Source organism: Neospora caninum, chromosome VIII (assembly GCF_000208865.1).
Source record: "Neospora caninum Liverpool complete genome, chromosome VIII".
NCBI lineage: Eukaryota > Apicomplexa > Conoidasida > Eucoccidiorida > Sarcocystidae > Neospora > Neospora caninum.
This window is the reverse complement of record NC_018395.1, coordinates 1,027,537-1,046,965: the sequence shown is the minus strand read 5'-3', so window position 1 is coordinate 1,046,965 and position 19,429 is coordinate 1,027,537. Positions and strand designations below refer to the sequence as shown.

Genomic DNA, 19,429 nt, shown 5'->3' with positions numbered 1-19,429 from the left:
TTACCTTTCGAGTGCGGGGGAGGCGAGACGCCGAAAGCTGCGACTGCTGTAGAGGAGTCTGGCTGCATAGCAAGCGTTCCACTGGATCTTCACTGAATTTCGTCTTGCATCTTCTCCAGGCACGCGACTCCCGTCTAGGGCCCGCAGCAGGACGGCGTGGATGCCGCTGAGAAGCCGCAGAATGCGTTCTCGCCCCTCTGAAAGAGACACGCCTTCGCACCTGTCTTTCTCCAAGAAGACACCCCAGTTCAGGCCGAAGGAGATGAGCGCAATCGCTCGCAAGCAGGCAAGCGCAAGACTCTCGTTGCGACTGTTTGCGAGAGACGGACTCGCGAAACATTCCAGCGCCGCCAACCACAGTTCTTCCTCGCGTTTCTCACAGCCTCCGTCTTCCGTCTCTCCTGTCTCCCCTTTCGCTCTGACCTCGCGTTTTTCTCTAATGTCCCCTTTCTCTCTGACCTCGCGTTTTTCTCTGATGTCCCCTTTCGCTCTGACCTCGCGTTTCTCTTCTTCGTCTCCCTCTATCTCGGGAGCGGGACTGCTCTCCTTCGAGAAGCGTTTGGGTGTGACTTGGCCGTTGAGTTGCGCCTGCCTCTCACGGTCTCCGAAGGCCTCTCTGGCGACGCGCGTCCCCGCCGCGTTTTCGACGGGCGCGCCTGCGTCAGCGAAGCTCTTCGCGGCTGCAACTTTCAACTCGACGCTTTCGTGTTTCGCCAGAAAGAGCAGAGCCGCGAGACAAGCCTCGCGACCCGCAGCGAGGTCCCGTCTCCGCCAACAAACGTCTGCCGCGGGAGACAGGAGGGAAGCCATGGACGCGCTCGGAAAGGACAGCGGCGACGGCAACGAGCGACAAGAAAGAAGATATGAAAACTGGAGAAAGCGACTCGCCGCGGTAGCAGCAACTGTCTGAGCGGACACCCAACACGCCAGCACGTCAGCACGGGTTGCCTCCGTCTCCTTTGTTCTCTCCTGGGTTTCCGCGTTTGTTCTCGCGTCTGGTCTCTCTCTTTCCTCTCTCCGATTCGACGCAGCGCCTTGGAAAGAACACAGCGCAGCGATTGCGTGAGCTGTGGAAGAAGAGAGGAAATTGAGCAATCTCCAGTCGTTGAAGGTGAGGAGAGCCAGAGCTGCGCAGGCGGCTTCCGCTACAGAGGCTTCTTCGGCAGCAATCTCGCTCGGGTGTTGCTGCATCAAAGTTCTGCCTTCGACACAGATTCGCGTCTCCCCGCGTCCCGCGTGAGACGAGGCCTTCTCTCTGTGTGCGCGACTGTCTTCGTCCTCGTCCTCTTTGCGGCGCCTCCGGTGAGTCGGAGTTTCCTCGCGAATCTCCCTCTTCTCGCCGTTCTCTTGCGCGTCTCCTGTTTGTCTCTCGTCGCTTTCGCTCGTGGCAGTCACCTGACTCGAGCGAAGCGCAGACGAGATGCTGGGAGCAAGCAGACCCAGGATGTGCGCGCGAAGGTTCAGCAAGCATTCGCGCCGGAGGGCGTCGCTGTCAGACTCCGAGCCTTCGGTTTCCGTCAAGACGCAATCGTAAATCGGGGAAGAGGAAAGAGAGGAAGAAGAAGAGGATGAAGACGAAAGAGAGGAAGAAGGAGCGTGTGGCAAAGGGAAAGACGGCAGCGCAGCAAGGAGATCAGTAGCCAGCTGGAAGCCCCGGCATTTTAGAGAAGCGGATGCACTCGACATCAACTCAGCTAAAACAGCTACGAGGGGACAGTGGCGCAAGCAGCAGGAAGGCGAACCAAAAGACGAGAACGGACGGCAGGCTGAACCAGAAGAGCAATCAAAACGAAACCGACGCGAACAACAAACGCCAGACGTACAGGGGAAAGAAGAGGAAGAGGAAGGAGAAGAGGAAGAAGAGGGAGGAGAGGTAGAAGAGGGAGGAGAGGAAGAGGAGGAAGGAGAGGAAGAGGAGGAAGGAGAGGAAGAGGAGGAAGGAGAGGAAGAGGAGGAAGGAGAGGAAGAGGAGGAAGGAGAGGAAGAGGAGGAAGGAGAGGAAGACGGAGAGGAAGGGGAGGCGGACGTAATCGTTCTCTCTCTTTGGCACTGGCTGCGCCGTTCCTCAGTTTCGCTTGCTTGCGACGATGGAGCGGCGGCGGCGTGCAGTCGGGCATTGAAAACGTGAAGACACGGAAGAAAGAGAAGAACGAAAGGATACGATTTCGCCATCTTCATAACGACAGCGAGAAGAACTTCTGTGTAGCGTTTGTAGACTGTGGCTCTCCCCTCTCCCACTCCACCCATCTCCCCCTTTTGTTCCTTCCCCCTCTCTTCTTTTCCGCCTTCTTCTCCACCTTCTTCTTCTCCGCCTTCTTCATCCTCTCCCCCTTCTCTCCCTCCGTCGTTCATTTCTTCTGTGCTGTCTCTCTCCAGTCGATTATCTGTCAGGGTTGAGAGCAGTTCCTCTCTTTCGATCCTCAATGCGTAGAGCAACCCGACCAGAATAACGTCCGACAGCCCCATAAATGCTTCCTCTTCCGTTTCTCGCGGCCCGTCTGGCTCTGTCGCCTTCCTCTCGCGTTGCGCCCCACAGTGCGCGCTGTCTCCTGGGGTGTCTCTGTCTCTCGCGCCCCAGCAGGGATGAGAGACACATTCGCCTGTCGCCGGCGGCTGCTCCGGAGTCGACAGGGCGCTCGGTTGCGCCCTGTCGGCTGTCTCGCCTCCTTTTCCCTCTTTGCATGCGCCGGACGATGGCCCACAACCGGCGCATCCTCCCCGGCTCTTTGCAGGCGTTTTTTTCTTTTCAGGTGTTTTGGGAAGAACAGGGAGGAGGAGTGCTTCGACTACCTCCTCCCGAGAAGGCTTCGCAGCGAGGACAGACGTGAGAAGCGAATTGAGAGCTGAGAGAAGAGAAGGATGAAGCGGAAAAGGCAGACTTTTCCGTGGGTGTGCGTGGCCGTGTTTCTCTTCTCTTCCCCGTTCTGAATTCGCTTCTTCAGATTCTCCTCGCTCGGAACTTTTGTGTGGGGTAAAGGAAGGAGGCACCTTTTCGTTTCGAAAGTCGCGATTTGAGGGCGTCGAAGGCGGCTCGTTGAGGAAAGCGGAACGCGACGAGACAAACGGAGACGCCGCGTGCTGCACACTTGAAACAAAACGTAGGTACAGCTCGTTCGCTCGGACGCCTCCCGCGGACGCTGAACAGGACACAGAAAGCCTAGCCCCTCCCGGCGTCGTCCCTCGGGTGTCTCGACGCCCAACGCCCTCTTGCTTTGCACGCAAACCACCTTCTTCCCTAGAGAAAACACACAGCGAAGAAGCCAACGACAGAGACGAAGAGGAGGAAGAGGAGGAAGAGGAAGAGGAAGAGGAAGAAGAGGAAGAGGAAGAGGAGGAAGAGGAAGAGGAGGAAGAAGAGGAAGAGGAGGAAGAGGACGAGGAGGAAGACGAGGAAGACGAGGAAGAGGAAGAAGAGGAAGAGGACGAGGAAGAGGAGGAAGAGGAAGAAGAGGAAGAGATGGGATCTCGCGAGAGGAGACAGCGTTCTGTAGATGTTTGCATCCCGTCGTGTGCGGGGTGTTTCAGAGAGAGAGTGAGCGTGAGGAAGAAAGGCGCGACTAGTCGGAGACACGCAAAGAGGATGCCTGGACGGAAGACAGACAGCGGCAGGGACGCGACCAAGCGCGCGAGCGCTCGAAGACATGCAGCAGTCATCTCAGCAGACTCGTCGGTCGCCGAGGAAAGACCACGCGCGTCAGCCGCAGCCCCGCCCTCGAAGCGAGAATCCGAAGACGCCGAAACGAACGAAGCGGAAACAGACGAGAGAGGAGACGAAGGAAAGGACGCCGATCGCGCAGGCGAGGTAGGCGCCTGGCTGGGGCGACGGTCTCCGTTGAGGCGCGGCGAGGTGGGTTCGGCACCTCGAGAAAGCGCAGCCGCCGCAGCGGTTTCTTCGCAGAGAGCAAAGAGATGAAGGAAGGCGAGACGGACTGAAGACAAGACACTTCCCGACAGAGAGTTGAACGACGGACTGGCTCGTTTCTGAAAGAAAAAGGACGAAAACGGAGAGGCCGCAGAAGCAGGCGGAAAGGCCGATCCCCCGCGGGACTTTCCGAGGCCGTCGCAGCTTCGACCTAGAGAAGAAAGCGACAGAAGAGAACGAGAAGCGACAGGTGATCGGTCCTCGCCGAGAGGGCTTGTCCACGCGGTCTCGTCCGCGTTCTCTGCTTCAGCCGTGAGAGTCCTCCAGAGCTGAACGCACCTCCAGCTGTCCTTCGCCATGGCGAGAGGCAGGGCCATCGAGTCGGCGGTTGCCAGGACGCCTGAGAGCGACGCGTGTGCAGCCGAGGCCGCGTCTCTCAGGGCCGGAGTCACTTCAAGAGGCACGGCTGGCCAGCTCTTGAGGGGCGAGAACTCCAAGAGAGACACGAGGAAGTCCACGGCTGCGCGCCGCACTTTGGCATCTGCGTCGAGACGCGCCACAAAACCCCAGAGCTGCTGCTGGAGCAGAAGAAGCAGAAACACCGGCGAGCGCAGCGACGCCTGCTCAGGCAACAGAAATCCGAGGGCCCAGGTGCCGGAAGAAGGCGAGAACAGGGAGATGTCGGTTTGAACGGGACGCGCGGAACGCTCGGATACCTTTGGAGGCTCTTGAGTGTATGGACAGCCCGCAGAGAGGCGAGGACGCGCGGGCGAGGTGGGGGCGGCTGCGCCGTCGCGCGGGAGTGGGTCGCGGGAAGTGTGGAGTGAACCCGCGTGCGAGGGAGCACGCGAGAGACGCGCAGCAGGAGAGAGTCGAACAGATGGCGAAGCGGGAGAGGGAAACGGAGGAAGAGAAGAGCAAGAGGGAAAGGGACACGGCTCGAGACAAGACGGAACTTGGACTTTGAAGTGTTGAGTGGTGAGGATGAGAGGCCACGAGCGAAAGAGCGTTCGCGGGACGAGTTTGACGAGAAACTGCGAACAGGAGAAAGCAAGCACGCGGAGTTTGTGTCCGTCGTCGTGGCCCCGCAATCCGTCTTTCTTGTCTCGTCTTCCTCGCCGGCTCCTCCCAGCGGTCTTGCTCACATTCCGATCCCCATTCAGCGCGTTCGACCTTCCAACGGCGCTCGCCTCGTCGCCGTCTTCGCCCGAGTCGCCTTCCCGCTGTGTCCTCAGCCCGGGTCTCGCGGGGACACAGGCTCCTGCGTCACGAGCTTGAACTTTGTCCCGGGCCTTCTCGAGTCCCCGCGTCGCCGGACCGCGGTCGCTTGCAGCCGGCAAAGCGCGCCTTGCCCTGAGCGCGCCGCGTTTGTCTCTCATCCTGTCTTCTGCGGAAGACGCGGCAGACGAGTCGGCGAGGCGCGAGCGAGAAGGCGAAGGAAACCCGGAAGCCGAAGACAAACTCCCGTCGCTGCTGGCCGGTGTACGACCACCCGGTCGCCCCACGTCCGCGGGGAAGAGCGCCACGCCGATGGGGTGTACGTACACCGCACCGGTCACCAGGAGCGGCTGCAGCAGCTGCAGGAGACGCACGGCCTCGCCCGCGGAACTTGCGCTCTTCTCGGCGAGGGAGGCGAGAGGCGACGCGGCCGCCGACGACAAGGGACCAGCCGCGAGACAGAGCCGCCAGCTTTCCTGAAGAAGCTGCGAAAGCAACGTGAGAAGGACGCACGCCGCCGATCGCCGGCGACGCAGGTCCGGAGCGAACAGATGCGGAGCCTGAGACGCTTGCCCAGCAAGGAGGACGCGGGCGATGACGGAAGGATCTCCAAAGAAGGCACTCGGTGGAAACGCGTGCTCGCCGAAAAAGGAAAAGCCGGTCTTCTCAGAAACGACGCCAACCAACGAACTCCCGCACGCCGACGCAAATTCATCTCCTGTGTCCCTGGACGCGCTGCGTCCTCCCGAGACTCCCGCGGCTCGTGGCGAGGAAGAAGCGGGGCCAGCTGAGGACTGAAGAGGCGCTGGTGCGCCGTCGACGAGGTGTATGTACACCGCCTCGACGACCGTGGTTGCAGCGGTAAACAGGAGATCCCAGTCCTGTTGCGTCTGCATGGGCCCCAAAGCGGCGCTCGCTTCCTCGCGGGAGGGTGCGCCGTCCACCGGACGGTTTCCTTCGGTCGAACTTTTCGCCTCTGGGTACCACAGTCTGAGCGCACCGAGCGCCGCCGTCAGGAGCTGTCGCCGCGGAATGGCGTCTTGGGTCGATCGCGAAGAACAGGGGACTGCGAGCGGCGAGGGAGTCGCCACGTCTCCGTGCAGGATAGAGAGTCTTCTGGACGCACAGAGCCGCAACACGTGGCGAAAGAGGCCAGCGAGGCTGCTAGGCGACAGGCCTAACTCACGTGGAGGCCTTCGGTGGAGCTCGCCAGCACTCGGGCGCACATCCGCATCTTCGAGCGGCGGGCTGTCCTCACTCTTCTTTTTCCCCTGCTTCCTCTTCTCGTTTAAAAGCGCAATTAACTCATCCAAGAGACTTGACAGCGTCCTCGCGCGACGCTCCACCTGCCGTTCGGGCTGCGAGGACGGATTCTCGATCTTTCTCACTCCCGTGGCAGGCGGTCTCTCAACCTCCAGCGCGCCCCGGCACGACGAGTGGCAGAAGCCGCGCGGTCGATGTCTCGTTCCAGCGGCGCAGTCTTCACTCTCTGTTTCCTCCCGCTCTTCGGCTCCCTCGGCAAAACGGCTAGGGTCTCTTTTCTTCAGCCGGCGAAGACACCGCCCGTTGGGCGGGTCTTCGCCTGTGTCTGGCGAAGGCGCCGTCGACAGCTGCGCGAGCGCGGAAAGAAGCAACGCTTCGAGGGCGGCGTTGTCGTGCCTGTCTCCGAAGTCGGCCGCCGTGCGCGCACAGACGGCAGAGGCGGTTGGACAGGGAGACGCGCAGTCGGGCTGTCTCCTCGACATCGTCGCCGACAAGGCAGCCGCGAAGCAGGAAAGGCTGGGGAGGACACGGGAAAACACAGTCAGGCGAGAAGGCGGATCCCCCGAGACTGGAACCGAGCAACAGAACAAACGAGGAAAAGACAAGCAAGAGGAAGACGATGTTGCTCTTCAAAAGGTGCACTTGCGGAGAGCGAGACGAACGGCAGCATCCCGAAAGCTGAGCAAACCCGTTTTTCGGCCTCGTCGGCGAGCGAGAGAAGCGCTGTCCGTGTGATCTTCTCTGAGCCGTGGCGTTGAATCACGGTGCCGAGCGAGGAGAGAGAAGGCGAGGAAACTGCGCCTTCGTCCCTCGAAAGAGAACGCGGCTCTGCATTCTGGAGTGAAAAAACGCACACGGGAAAGGAGACGACCTAGACGAGGGGTGCCAGGTGCGGACGGAGCCTGCGCGTGTCAGAGGCCAGCGCAGGCGCGGGGGAGGCGGTGAGGCTGGAGAACGCGAACTGAGGCACGTGGGAAGAGACGAAAACGAAACAAACAGCAGACGCAACACGGGGGAAACGCGCCGAGGCACTCTGAGGAAAGAAGATGACGACGTGCGTGGAAAGTTTAGAGGTCGTTTTTGCACAGCGCGTTCAGACTCTCAGGCAACGTGGGAGAGAGAGAGAGACAAACGAGAGACGAGTGAGCTATATGCTCCACAAGCAAGTGGACGGTGAGCACATGTTGACAACACAACGCTGTGGAGATGTGTGTGAAGCGTGTGTACAGTGCGCCGTTTCCTCGTAAGAAAAAGAAAGAGGAATCGCGGCCGCTTGCCGTCTTCGTGCGCGGCCGGTGTGCGAAGACAACCGAAGGCCACCTGAGAAGCGCAGGCCGCGTTTATTCCCAGACGCAAAAGCTTCGAAGCAGATGCTCTCAGAGAGTTTTACGTGCGACAGACGCAATCCGTCGGAAAGAAGAAAAATCGCTGCTCTGCCGACAGCGCGGCACACATTTGCGTGCGCACTTTTTTCCATGGCAGGGAGACCCGCCGAACGGAGAAACGCGCGATCGAGATTCTTCTTTTTGGTGGTTTCTTCTTCTCCCTGGACTGCGTTTTTTCGCTCTTGACGACACGGAGCGTTTGTCTTCGGCGCAGGATCCGCAGTGTCGAAAGGAGAGACTGCAGGCTCGTCTCCAGCGAAAAGTTGCACACGCACACACACACGCACACACATATAGCGAAGGAGAGAAAGGGAAGAAGAGGAGAAAAGGAAACGTTTCAGTTTCAGCCTGCTGAAGAAGCCAGAACTGTAAAGTTCTGTAGGCGAGTCGCCCGACTCTAGCGTCTGTCTCTCTTGAATTTGCTCTTTCGCGAATCGGGTCTCTCGAATCTCGTCTCTCTTGACGAGGGAACGTGGAGGTGGAGCTGTAGCAGCTGTAGAAAGGTTGCTGAGCTCACTGAGGCGCACGAGGCTAGCGAAAGCGATCTAGAGGGTAGAGAACCACAGAGAGCCTCGAGAAACAGAGAGACAAGCGAGAGAGAGGCGACAGATCAAGACCCGCGAAACGTCAACGAGGGAGGTTGAACACCCCGAAACTGAAGCATCCCAAGGTGAGAGACACGGACACGACAGCAACCGAAATTTGGATACCCTGACCGTTCCAACGGACGAAAAGCACAGAGACTGTTCAGCGCCGTCGCGATCCGGTGTCTCCCTCCCGATTCGACAAAAAATCTCCCCCAGCCGCGAACATCCACGGAAGAGAAACCGAGGCGTCCCCACCGCAAAACCCAAAAGCTCGCGCGCTTTAGGAAAGTGAAGGACAGAGAGGACTTCTGCTCGAAAAAGACTGGCAAAAACGCGTGAGAGGGAGGGACAGAGATTCCTCTAAAAAAGTTGTCTCCAGCATCGAGGTTTGCGGTGCCGTCGTTTTTTCGAGGCCGTTCACGATCAGAATCAGGCAGGTTTTGAAACGGTCTCTTTTTGCCCTTGTGGAAGCAAAAAGTGAAAACCGAAAAGTGTGTCTACGAAGAGTGAGGTGGGATCTGTCTTCTCGTGCGAGCCTCCTCTCTGTGGGGTTTTTCCGTGGAATCTGACTCGAGCGACAGTGAATAAGCGAACAGACCCAAGCGCGCGCGCACAGAGCAGCATTCCTCGATTCATATAAACGAGGACAAAACGCGATTTTCGATCGGTTGGTACCGAATATTCAACCTAAAACCCTCGAGCCTTTTCGGACTTTTTTGAGTGCTGGCAAGCCAGCCGTCGTCTTCTTCGCGCATGCGGCGCTTCAACAAACCGACAGGAAAGACGAGTTTCCCAGCAGCCGCCAGGAAAGGCCACCGTCGCGCCGACATACGCCAGGGAGAGAGGCAGCAGAGCGGCGGTGCGAAACAGGAAGGACAAGGCAAGAAAGAGGAGAAGGAGTAGAAAGAGGCGAGGGACACGAACGAGGAGAAGGAGGAGAAAGAGGCGAGGGACACGAACGAGGAGAAGGAGGAGAAAGAGGCGAGGGACACGAACGAGGAGAAGGAGGAAAAAGAGGCGCGAGACACGGAAGAGGAGGAGGGACAAACACTGGAGAGAGAGGCGAGAGGAAAGACGGGAGAGAAAATGCAATGGAAAACAGCTTAACGAAGGATCTCTCACATTCGGACACGCGAGAGAGAGCAGAGCGTTGCACGCGTCGAGGCACAAGAAAACTCAAAAAAAGGGAATGTAGCAGCCAAGGGTTGCACGACGCCGCCACGGGGGAAAATCCACCTAATCGCGTGCGACAGAGATATACCTCTGCACTAAATCCATGTGCGCGGAAGAACACAAACCGCCTTATCATCCCCACAGTTCGCCAGGCTCTCCCATCCACCTTCTCGCGATTTCTCTCTCTCTAAAAACACACACGCCCTCTCCCTCTTGCGCACCTTCCTCACTTCTTCCTTCTTCTGTCTCCTTTACCATTCTCTCCGTACGGAACCGAGATCCCGTCTTCTGCGCGTGTCGCGCTCCTCGATACGCGCGTCAACCCACCACGTCTTCCCCCCCGCGGCCCTCTCGTCTTTTTCGGCCCCACGCAGCTTTCCGCCTGGCTAGTCGTCTCTGCATGCGCGCTTTCAGCTCCACATGTTTGCGTTGCCGTAGCCGCCGTAGTTCGGTCTGCCTTGGCTACTCCCGCTCTGGTTCGCAAAGTTGCTCTGGTAAAACGTGTTGCCGAGGCCCGGGGGATGCGCGTACTGGCCGTAGCTGTAGCCGCCGTAGTAACCTGCTGCCGCAGCTGCCTGCGCTGCCTGCTCCGACGAGGCGTTTCCTCGAGGATAGTACGAGCTGTGGCCGTGGCTGCATGCATCACAGCGCACAAACAGTCCCCGTGGACCACAGAAGACTCTCCCCCTCACACCGACATATCGACCCCTCTCAACTTGCCCACAAAACCCAGAACACATCCCCATCTTTTTACTCGTACGTTCATGCACCTTTTTGAATGCACAGATGGGCACAAGGAATTCGCGTCTTTTGGCGTTATGCCCGCATCTATATACATCAAAATGTACAAAGTTCATATATATATATATATATATATGTTAAAAGAAGCTGGAGCAAAATGTTGACGACCCGACGCGTGCGCAAAGACTCACTATTGCTTGCTCCCGTAGCCGCCGCTGTTCTTTCCGTAGCCACCTCCACTTTGGTTCGAAGAGGCGAGGACGCCCAAGTTCGCGTTTTCGTTGTTTCGCGAATTGAAGCCGCCAGAGTTGGAGCTTCCGCCCTGCTGGTTCTGGCCGTAGTTGCTCTGCGCGTTGCGCGCGAGCGAAGAAGAAAATCCCGAAGAAGAGCCGTTGTAATAGCTCATGTAACTGCCGCTCGTGTTCGACGACGGTGCCGAACCGAGTGTCTGAAAACCACACATCGCATTGGGTTCGTAAAACACTCCCCCTCCTTCAGCATATGGAAATATACACATATATATACATATATATATATATATAGATGCGTCTGCATGCATGAACAGATGCACATATGTAGATGGGTAAAAACGTATTTCCGTGAAACACAGTATGGACTGGATGAAGGCGGTTAAGAACCCCGTCATCTGCACATCAACCAGAAAGCTGCCTCGTTTAAATATCCCTGAACCCCTTTTTCCTCGCGATATCGATATGCGCACGAAAGAGCGGCGGCGGCGTCTGGGACACCCTCCCTTTGTGCACAATTCTCCCGTACACACACATCGTAACAGACCTGTTTCCTCCCTTTCTCCCCCCACGCATGCACACACACACACACATCTACGCATATCTACACGCAAAGTGTGCCGACCACCCTGGATCCTTCCGCTGCCCAACTTTCCACACGCACCTCTCTGTCCCCGGCCCTCTCGTCTTCCTCACCGCCTCTCTCCTCAGTCTCGTCTTTCTCATCTCCCCTCGCTTACCTTGTTGGAAGACTGGGCGTGGCCGTAGCCGCCTCCCGAGAACGCCCCCGCACCGGCCTCAGAGCCGTGGAAGTGTTGCTGGGCGAAGCCGCTGGAACTTGGTCCACTGCCGTGCGACTCGCTCGCGTTGCTGGTCTCCAAATCCAGTGCGTTGCTCGTCGCGTTGAGCGAGGAAGAACTGAGAGAAGAGGCGCTCCCGCTCGGCTGACTCGAAGCCGAGTAAGGCACTGCGTCGCTGCTCACATTGCCGCTTGTCGGGTTGCCCATGGCGCTGCTGGCGCTCGTGTTCGACGTGGCCGCGTGGTGACCTGGACACGCGCGAGACACACACGCGAGGGGACACACGGCGAGAGGAGACGGGATACAAAATGCAAACGCACGGCCCGACAGAGGGGGAGAGAGTCAGATGCGCACGGAAGAACGTCTAGCTCCCCCCGCGCGTGTGTCGGCCAGGGTGTATGTACGCTGCTCGTGACGGGGCACAAAGGCTCAAATCTGCCGCGCACACGCGCGAAAAGGCGAAAAGAACGGCTGCGCGCTCTTTCAAACCAGTCGACGCACCTGCCATGACTCCAAAATGGTGGGGCATCTGCGCGAAACGCGAAACGACACACAAGAAAAACGCGGATTTTTGCAGAAACCGGAAACTCGAAACAGACACCACAGGCCTCCTTTCCCAACTTGCAGCTATCGCCTGGCACACACGCCAAAACGAGACAAACGCTCGAAAAAGTAAAGGCCTATACATATATATCATATAGATACAGACACGTACGTATACGTACATATATATATATATATATTATACAGGAAGAAGCATGCACGCTCGCCCCCCGAGTTGTTTTTGAGTGTGGTCGGTACGCGTCCGTTGTGTGTGCACCCTGCATGGCGCCTTCTTTTCGTCCCTCTCTCGCTCTTCCTCTCTTCTGTTTCTCTCAAGGCTTCCCTCTTTCCGGCAGTGCCTCTACGTGTGTGCGCGCCCTGTCTCCCCGCCTTACCATGTTGCCGTGGTGATTGTAGTACATGTTGTTGTAATGGGGATACGCCATGCCGGTGTGGTGGTATCCCTGGTACGTGTACGAGCTCGGGGGCCCGCTGTTGGAGCCCGTGGGAGGCGACGAGGCGCTCGGCTGCTGGCTGCCGCCCGTGGATTGCGCAGTCGCCGACACGGCGGGGGCGAGTCCGGGCGGAGGCGTGAAGGCCGAACTGGATGCGTGGGAGGAGCCTGCGGCCTCGCTGTGGGCGGCGTGGCTCGACGAGGACGCGGCAGTCGCCCCGCTGGACGTTCCCATGTGCAGCGCGCTTCCCTTGGCGCCAGAGTGCTGGCCGTAGCTTCGCGCGTTCGAGCTCTGCCCGGACTCGCGCTGGTGCACATGCGACGAGTAGGAGGAGAACCCGCTGGCGTTGCCCGACTGCGAGTTCGCGTTGCCTGGCTGACCCAGACCCAAGAGGCGGTTCGTCTCCGAGAGGCTGCCCGACGCCGACGCCGCGGGGGGCGGCGGCGGCGGCGGCTTCGCGGTTGCGAGCGACGAGCCGGCGGGAAGGTTGCCCACGGCGTTGTACTCGTACGCGTGATTTCGATTCAAGCTGTGGCTGCCCGAACCTGCATTTCCAATCAAGTCGTTGAATCCCGAAGACCCCATCGCGTTCTGCGCGTTGACGCCCGACCCGCCCAGGCCGCTGCCGAGGCCGCCCAAGCCTGCGCCGCCGTGCGGGTGAGCGCTTCCAGACCACGACGCCGTCTGCCCGTGCAAGCCGGCGTTCCCCGCCCCCGAGCCGTAGAACCCGGAGGCGTGCTGACTATTCTGCGCCGACAGATGGTAACTCGACTGCTTCTTTCGGCGCTCCCCCGCCGAGCCCCGCGCGTCTCGGCCGCTTCCGACCGCCTGGTGCGGCGCCCCAGGCGCGGAAGTCTCGGAGGGGCCGGACGGCGCCGAGTTCGCAAAGAGCGACGCGTTCGGGTACAGATTCGAGGGAGACGAGAAGGAAGGCATCTGACTCGCGCCTTCGCCCTCCAGGGACGAAGAACCTTGCGCCTGCTCGCCAGACTGGTGGTACCGGCCCGAGGCCGAGGATGCGCCGGCCGCGCCCGCCCCGGCCGCGAGCGACGCGGTCCCCTCCAGCTTCGCGCTTCCGCCGACGAAATCGCGGCCGCCGACGTAGTGGTAGTACGCGTCCAGTGCCCCGGCATCGGATGCGCCGTGGCTGCTCTGGAACTCGGCGTTGTCGCCCGACACCAACAGAGGCTGGTGCGCAGGTTGGACGCCCGACAGGTTCCGGTGTGAGTGCTGTGCGTCGGCCGACGCGCCCCGACCCGCCTCCGGGCCGCTTTCGTCCGGACCCATCTGGTAGTTGCCTCGCGAGCTGCTCGGCGGATGGCTCTGCGCTCCTCCCATCGCGTAGGACGAACTGCCTCGGCCGCCCTGGAAGGCGCCCTGAGACTGGTTGTGTTGCGAGGCGAAGGACGCACCCTGTCCGCGCGCGAAGGAACTATGCCCCGCCGCGACAGGCTCGTTCGCGCGCGCCCCGCCGGACGGCAGCGCCTCCTCGTTCTGCCTCTGGCTTCTCTCCGAGTCGCGCGTCCCCGCGCCGGGTGCATGCATCCCCTGCGCCTCCAGCGGCGCGCCGCCGGACGGGCCAAAGCGCGAAGAAACAGACGGGAAAGTCGAGGCCTGTTCCCGAGACCCCGACGCGGAAGGGAACGGCGACTGCTGGCGCGGCGACGCCACCCCCGCGGGCCGAGCTCCCGCGGCGCCTTCGCTGGGCTCCGCCGCCTGGCCCGCGGGGTTCGCCTCAGCGGACGCCGCGGGCGCGCCGAGGCCATCGGCGCGAAGGGACGCCGGCAACAAGGCCCCGCCAGCTGCACTGGAAGCGAGAAGGCTCGGCGCGCCCGATCCAGGTTCCTCCGCGGGGTACGCCAGTTTCGGAGACGGTTCCTGGGTGAACGCGGCGCCTCCTGCCTTGGGCTTTTCGGCGCTCGACACGGAAGCAGCCACACTGCGGTTCGCAGTGCAGAAGCGGAGTTCGACGGTCCCGAACGTCAAGAGGTTCTCCTCGACAGACGCTCCGCCATCGCGGGAAGTCAACGCGTCCTGGCCCGCCGCGCGACCCGCCTCGAACGCCTCGCCTCGGCCGCCGTAGCCCAACGGACTCGTCTCCGCGCCGGCGCGGACTTGGCCGGCGCGGGGCGACTGCGGAGACATCACGGGTCGCGCGCCGCCAACCACCACCATCCCGCCATGCGGGCCCCGGCCGATCGCGCCCGGAGACTGGACCCGAGTGCTGGACGAGGCGAGCGCGCCGTCGGAGAGAAAGACGCCGCCTGCGCCTGCCGCGTGGCGATTTTGAGGCATGATGACAACGGGACTCGAGGCGACCGCGCCGACGCCCCGGCTCGCCACGTCTTCGCGCTTGGCCGGTTCGTCCCCTGCGCGCGGGCTCCGGCTCTGCTCACCGGCCTTCTCCGACGTGGGCTCCTCCGGCGCGGGCGACACGCGGAGCACCGGCGTGGCTGCCGGCGTGGCGACTGGCGAGGCCTCGCCTGCCTGCGCGCTCTGGGCAGTCGCCTCCGCTTCACTGGTCTCGACATGTGCCGACGGGATCGGCAAGGCTTCCCTCTTCGCGTCTTTCGCAGGCTGCGGCGAGCGATCGCGCACGGGCGTCGCTCGGGGAGACTTTGTTTCCGGTGCGGCGATTGGAGACGGCTCTCGCTTGCGACTGTCTGAGCCGCGGGTCCCCTCGACGTCGCCTAAATGCGCTGGTCCCTGCGGGGACGCCGCCTTCGCCTCCGTCGCTGCCGGCTCCTTCTTCTGGACGAGACGCGCCGCCCACGACCGCGTCGACGGGGCGGGCGCAGCTGCAGTCCGCGCCTCGCTGGAAGAGCTCGCTGCGGCCTCGTCCTTCCCTTGCGCGGCCGGAACAGACTGCCGGGCGACTGGGCTGCCTGCGGAAGTGCCTTCGCTTTCTGAGACACACGCACACCGCCCCACGCGCATAAAGACAGAGGCCTCCACCGAGTGAAAAACGCGCCGGCGTTCGCTCACCGGAAAGCCGTCGCCACGCAGAGAGAATCCAACGCACTCTCGGGGGCGCGCAAAGCCTCTCGTCAGATCTGGACTCTCCCTTCATCGCTGCCGGCCGCCATACGCAGCCCCGATGCCACACCGTTTTGTATTTAGGTTTTGCGATGCCTACCCTCCCCCACACGTTCTCAACCCTCTCTGCATGAAACAGAGTGAAGCCGTCAAACAGCCCCCGCACATCAGTGCAATGCACGTACGAACACGCGTGAATCGCCAAATTCCAGCCTACACCTTCCCCCCCCCCCCCCCCGCGCGCCCAAACCCCCGCGCGCGGGCGCGCATGCGTGGCCACGAAAAACGTGCACGTTTTCTCACCTCCACTTCTAACGGATGTCTTGGGAGGAACGAGGCCGTCTGGGCCGGCGCCCCACTGCGATTCGAGTGCTTCGACTTCCCAGTCTCTCTCGACTCCGGGCGAAGTCGCCGCCGCCTGGTCGCCTCTTCCTCGGCGACGGTCGGTCGAGAACTTGCCACTGGCGTTCGGCGCGCCGGCGCCGCCGCGACGGGCCCCGCCAGCCTCTGCAGAAACAACAGCCACGTTTCGAGAGACATACACCACCCACGCCAAGACGTGCACCGGCCTCGGACGCCGAAAAGAGGTATCCAGTCACAAAGAAGAAAGCTCCAAGACGAGACACCCGACAACGAACCTGCCCCAAAATGCGCCGAGAGATACACGCGTGGATAAGCAGACACTCAACACGCGGACAAGAAAAAGCCGCACTGATAAACATACATGCACATATATCAAACATATATATATATATATATATATATTTGGTCACGTATATTCCTCTATAGTTTTGTCCATCTATGTTCACGTCGAGTGGAAAGAGACGACCTTTGAGGGGTGGAGACTGTGACTGTGGACGCCCGAGCGGTCTTTGTGGAGGTGCGTGGAGTTTTACCTGCTCTGCTGTCTCTTCGTCGTCTCTGTCCTGGGCTGGCGCTGGCCCTTCCCTCTGTTCGTCTTCCTGCGCGTGCGTCTGCGCCGCTGTCGGACGCGAGGTTGGTTCCGGCGGTTCCGGAGGCTCCTCTGTACCGACTCGCGTTCCCGTTCGCGTTTCTCCCGCTGCGTTCCGCGCCTCGTCGGTTTCTGCCTTCGCCTCTTCCCGTGGGCGTCTGTGTCTCGGTCTGTGCGGCGCGAAGCTGGTGCTTTTGCTGTTTGGTGAGGACGACTTCCCAAGATCCCTGTTCGTGTCCCTTTTTCTCTTCGACGATTTCTGCGACCGCCTGCTGCACGCGGTCTTGGTCGTACTCTGCGCGCTGCACGAGGGCGTACACGTCACGCTTGGAATAGTTGAAAAACTCCAACAGCGGATGAACGTCTTCAATCCACTTCTGACTGCGCGGCGACAAGTCAGTGATCGAGTTCTCGTCCGCACCGACGGTCAAGTGGTGACGCCCGGAGAGAAGGGCATTCTGCTGAAGACGCTGCTGGTGTGCAGAGAGCGCTGGGCCAGCTTCATGGCCGTGCCCCGAGCCGAAGGCGCTGTTCCGGTTCGTGCTCTGCGCGTGAGTCTGTGCCGATCCGCTCTTCCCGTTGGGCGCGCTGTGCACACCGCGAGACGCAGAAGACGACGAAGCGGAGCCGGAAGCGTTCGTCTGTCGGAATCGAGACTTTCCCGCGCGCTGCACTCCTTGCATGCGGTCGGGGGCCGCCGACGCTGTCATCACCGGCGCCATCGTGGGGGACCTGAGCAGCAACGCAGACACAGAACGGGGGCGAGGTGCGCGCGTGGAGAGAGTCTGCGGCCAGGAGGGGAAGTGCCCAAAAAAAGTGACTCGCACACGTGGAAGGGCACTGCAGGAATAGACAGCAAACCGAAAAAGTCCGAGACGCTCCACTCGGAAACCGAGAGACACGACGTGCGCGGCAAGGCAAGGAAGGAGAGAAACGGTGCACAGGACGCCGCGAGAGGGTTGCGCGGGAATCGACCGCGCGCGCGAGAGGGGGAAACCACAAGGGATAAAAACTGGGCAAAGCGAAAATGGAACAAACAGGACCAAGCGAAAGGTGGAAAACCCGCAAAAACCGAGACACCCGATCCCGCGCGTCGTCCAGTTCGTGTCCGGGTCTCGGGAGAAATCACAAGTTCGTCGCGCTCTGCACTCTGCCCGTCGCCGCGAACTGTTTTTGTTTTGACGTGTGGAAACAAACAAGGAAGGGAAAATAGACACGCCGGACGAGTGGGCGACACAACAAATTCCGTCGGTTTACCTCTCTCTCTCTGGGTTCCGGTGCTCTGAAGCTTTGCCCCACGCGAGGTTTTCGCACGAACGACGAAATGTGTTCTCGCGAGCGAGTCACTCTGGAAGGGAACAGGTGAATGTTCCTTCCCGAGAATTTCCGAACCGTAGAGGGCGGCACTGCCAATGAAGGCTGAAAGGAAGATCTACAGCACACGCGAAAGAGGTCGGGGAGGAAAGCCCACTGGCACGAGACTTGTTTGTTGGGCACTCGGAGAACAAACAAAGAAACAGATTTTCTCTCTCGCGAAACAGGGGAAAACAGAGACACGGATAGAGGTAGATAACCAGTCCTTCGGTTTTGCTCCAAAAACGCGAGATCAACCAAGTGAACTTGACTATACACTCTCTGCTTTTCTTTGCCCACAGAGGCAACGGCCGAGCGAGCGCGCGCGCAAGCGCAGATCCAAGCAAACGTTATTCTGTGTATTTTTACGAGACGCGAACTGTGTGATTCAGCGCGGCAACAGATGGTTTTCTCTCCCCAAAACACAGATGTTTAACCGTAACCCGCCCGTCTGTACACGCCTTTTCACCAAAAACTCCCAGCTGAGGATCAAGGACCACACAAACCCAGCAACTTGAGAAATCGGTCCCAAACACCCCCCCCCTTCCCGCGTCCACACGGGTAGCAAGATCGGTGGACGCTCCGATTGTGCCAAAACACGCAGCCAGCACACGCTGCTGACCCACCGAAATTCGCAGCATTCGTCACAGAGTGCTCTTACCACCCCACGAAAAAAACGCACTCAAACTGCAGGTGGGGGTAGGAATCGGCCTCGCGGCTGACCAAAAGCGAGAGGACCCGATCAAAAAACAAGGCGGAACGCAGCGACAAACGCACATACCCGCGACGTGGAGGAAGACAAGGGATATTTATCGTGGACGACCTCGAGCACACGTGCCAGTCGACAAGTCGAAAACTCTCAGAGAGAGACCGCGCGTGTATATATACAGACACGCGCGGTTTCACAAAAAACGGCCTAGAAACACGAGGAGGAGCGAGCGGGAGAGCTTGCGATGCGGAGAGTCGAGCGAGAGTCACGGGCAATACAGAAATTCGTTGGAAACCGCAGAAAGACGGTGGAACGGAACTGCGACCTTCAAGAGGCCCGCAGGTCTGTAAGAAATGGCGGGGTTTCTCTCAAATGACGCGGCAGGAACCCAAGGAAAACACTCTACAGCTCTGTTTCCGCGAGGGAGGTATACGGACCCGCAAGACGCGTGTGTCTCGCAGTTCCCCAAAGGGCTGCGCGCCTCCGAGTTTGTCAATCTGTAAAAGTTCCTAAAATTTTGCAAGGGGGGTGTAAAAGCGCCCTGTTCGCTGCGGGAGGACCAAACAAACGCGCGGCCTCGAAAAGACTGAAATTGCACAAGTGAATTGGAAACAGCAAGAACGCGTTCAGTGGTCTGGCCAGCGCGAAGCAAAGCGAGTGTGACGAAACGAAACGCGACAACACGGTTGTTCCAAAGTGGAAAACTATCCGCGAAACCCAAGATCTTCTATCTTCCAGAATGCGATAAACCAGGTTTCCATCGGTGCTCTCAAGCGCTCCGCGTCGTCGGCCACGCTGGAGTGCCCACCTTTTTGCGACGCTGCACGTTCGTAGTCCACTGGGTACACTTTTTTGCTGTTCGCGTTCTCAGAAGTTTGCCGCTCGAATCGAGCGCGACGGTGGCCAGGGGTGCGTCGATTCAGCAGTCTCTCTGTCATGTCTTGGAGGTTCAGTTTGGAGCAAGCCGGTGCCCGTCCCCGGAGGTTCCGCCGAGGCAGACCACTCTGTAGAACAGTTCTTCTGCCTGTTCAGATCACTGGAGAAGGGCGGTGTGCATTGAAATCCACGGGTGCGTACGATAAATGCTTCGGTTGTGATTCACGA

General features: G+C 60.0%; 2 protein-coding genes across 2 annotated transcripts; both read right to left on the bottom strand.

Moving 5' to 3' along the window:
* On the bottom strand, nucleotides 1-6,825 carry NCLIV_031330 (conserved hypothetical protein; the record flags this gene model as incomplete). The annotated part of the gene is made up of 1 exon (XM_003883329.1): nucleotides 1-6,825. The coding sequence occupies one exon, from the start codon at nucleotides 6,823-6,825 to the stop codon at nucleotides 1-3; it is 6,825 nt and encodes a 2,274-aa protein (XP_003883378.1).
* Nucleotides 6,826-9,898: 3,073 nt separating this feature from the next.
* On the bottom strand, nucleotides 9,899-16,973 carry NCLIV_031320 (conserved hypothetical protein; the record flags this gene model as incomplete). The annotated part of the gene is made up of 7 exons (XM_003883328.1): nucleotides 9,899-10,121; nucleotides 10,421-10,677; nucleotides 11,218-11,525; nucleotides 11,779-11,806; nucleotides 12,216-15,181; nucleotides 15,615-15,818; nucleotides 16,208-16,973. The coding sequence occupies 7 exons, from the start codon at nucleotides 16,971-16,973 to the stop codon at nucleotides 9,899-9,901; spliced, it is 4,752 nt and encodes a 1,583-aa protein (XP_003883377.1).
* Between the last annotated feature and the right edge of the window lie 2,456 nt (nucleotides 16,974-19,429).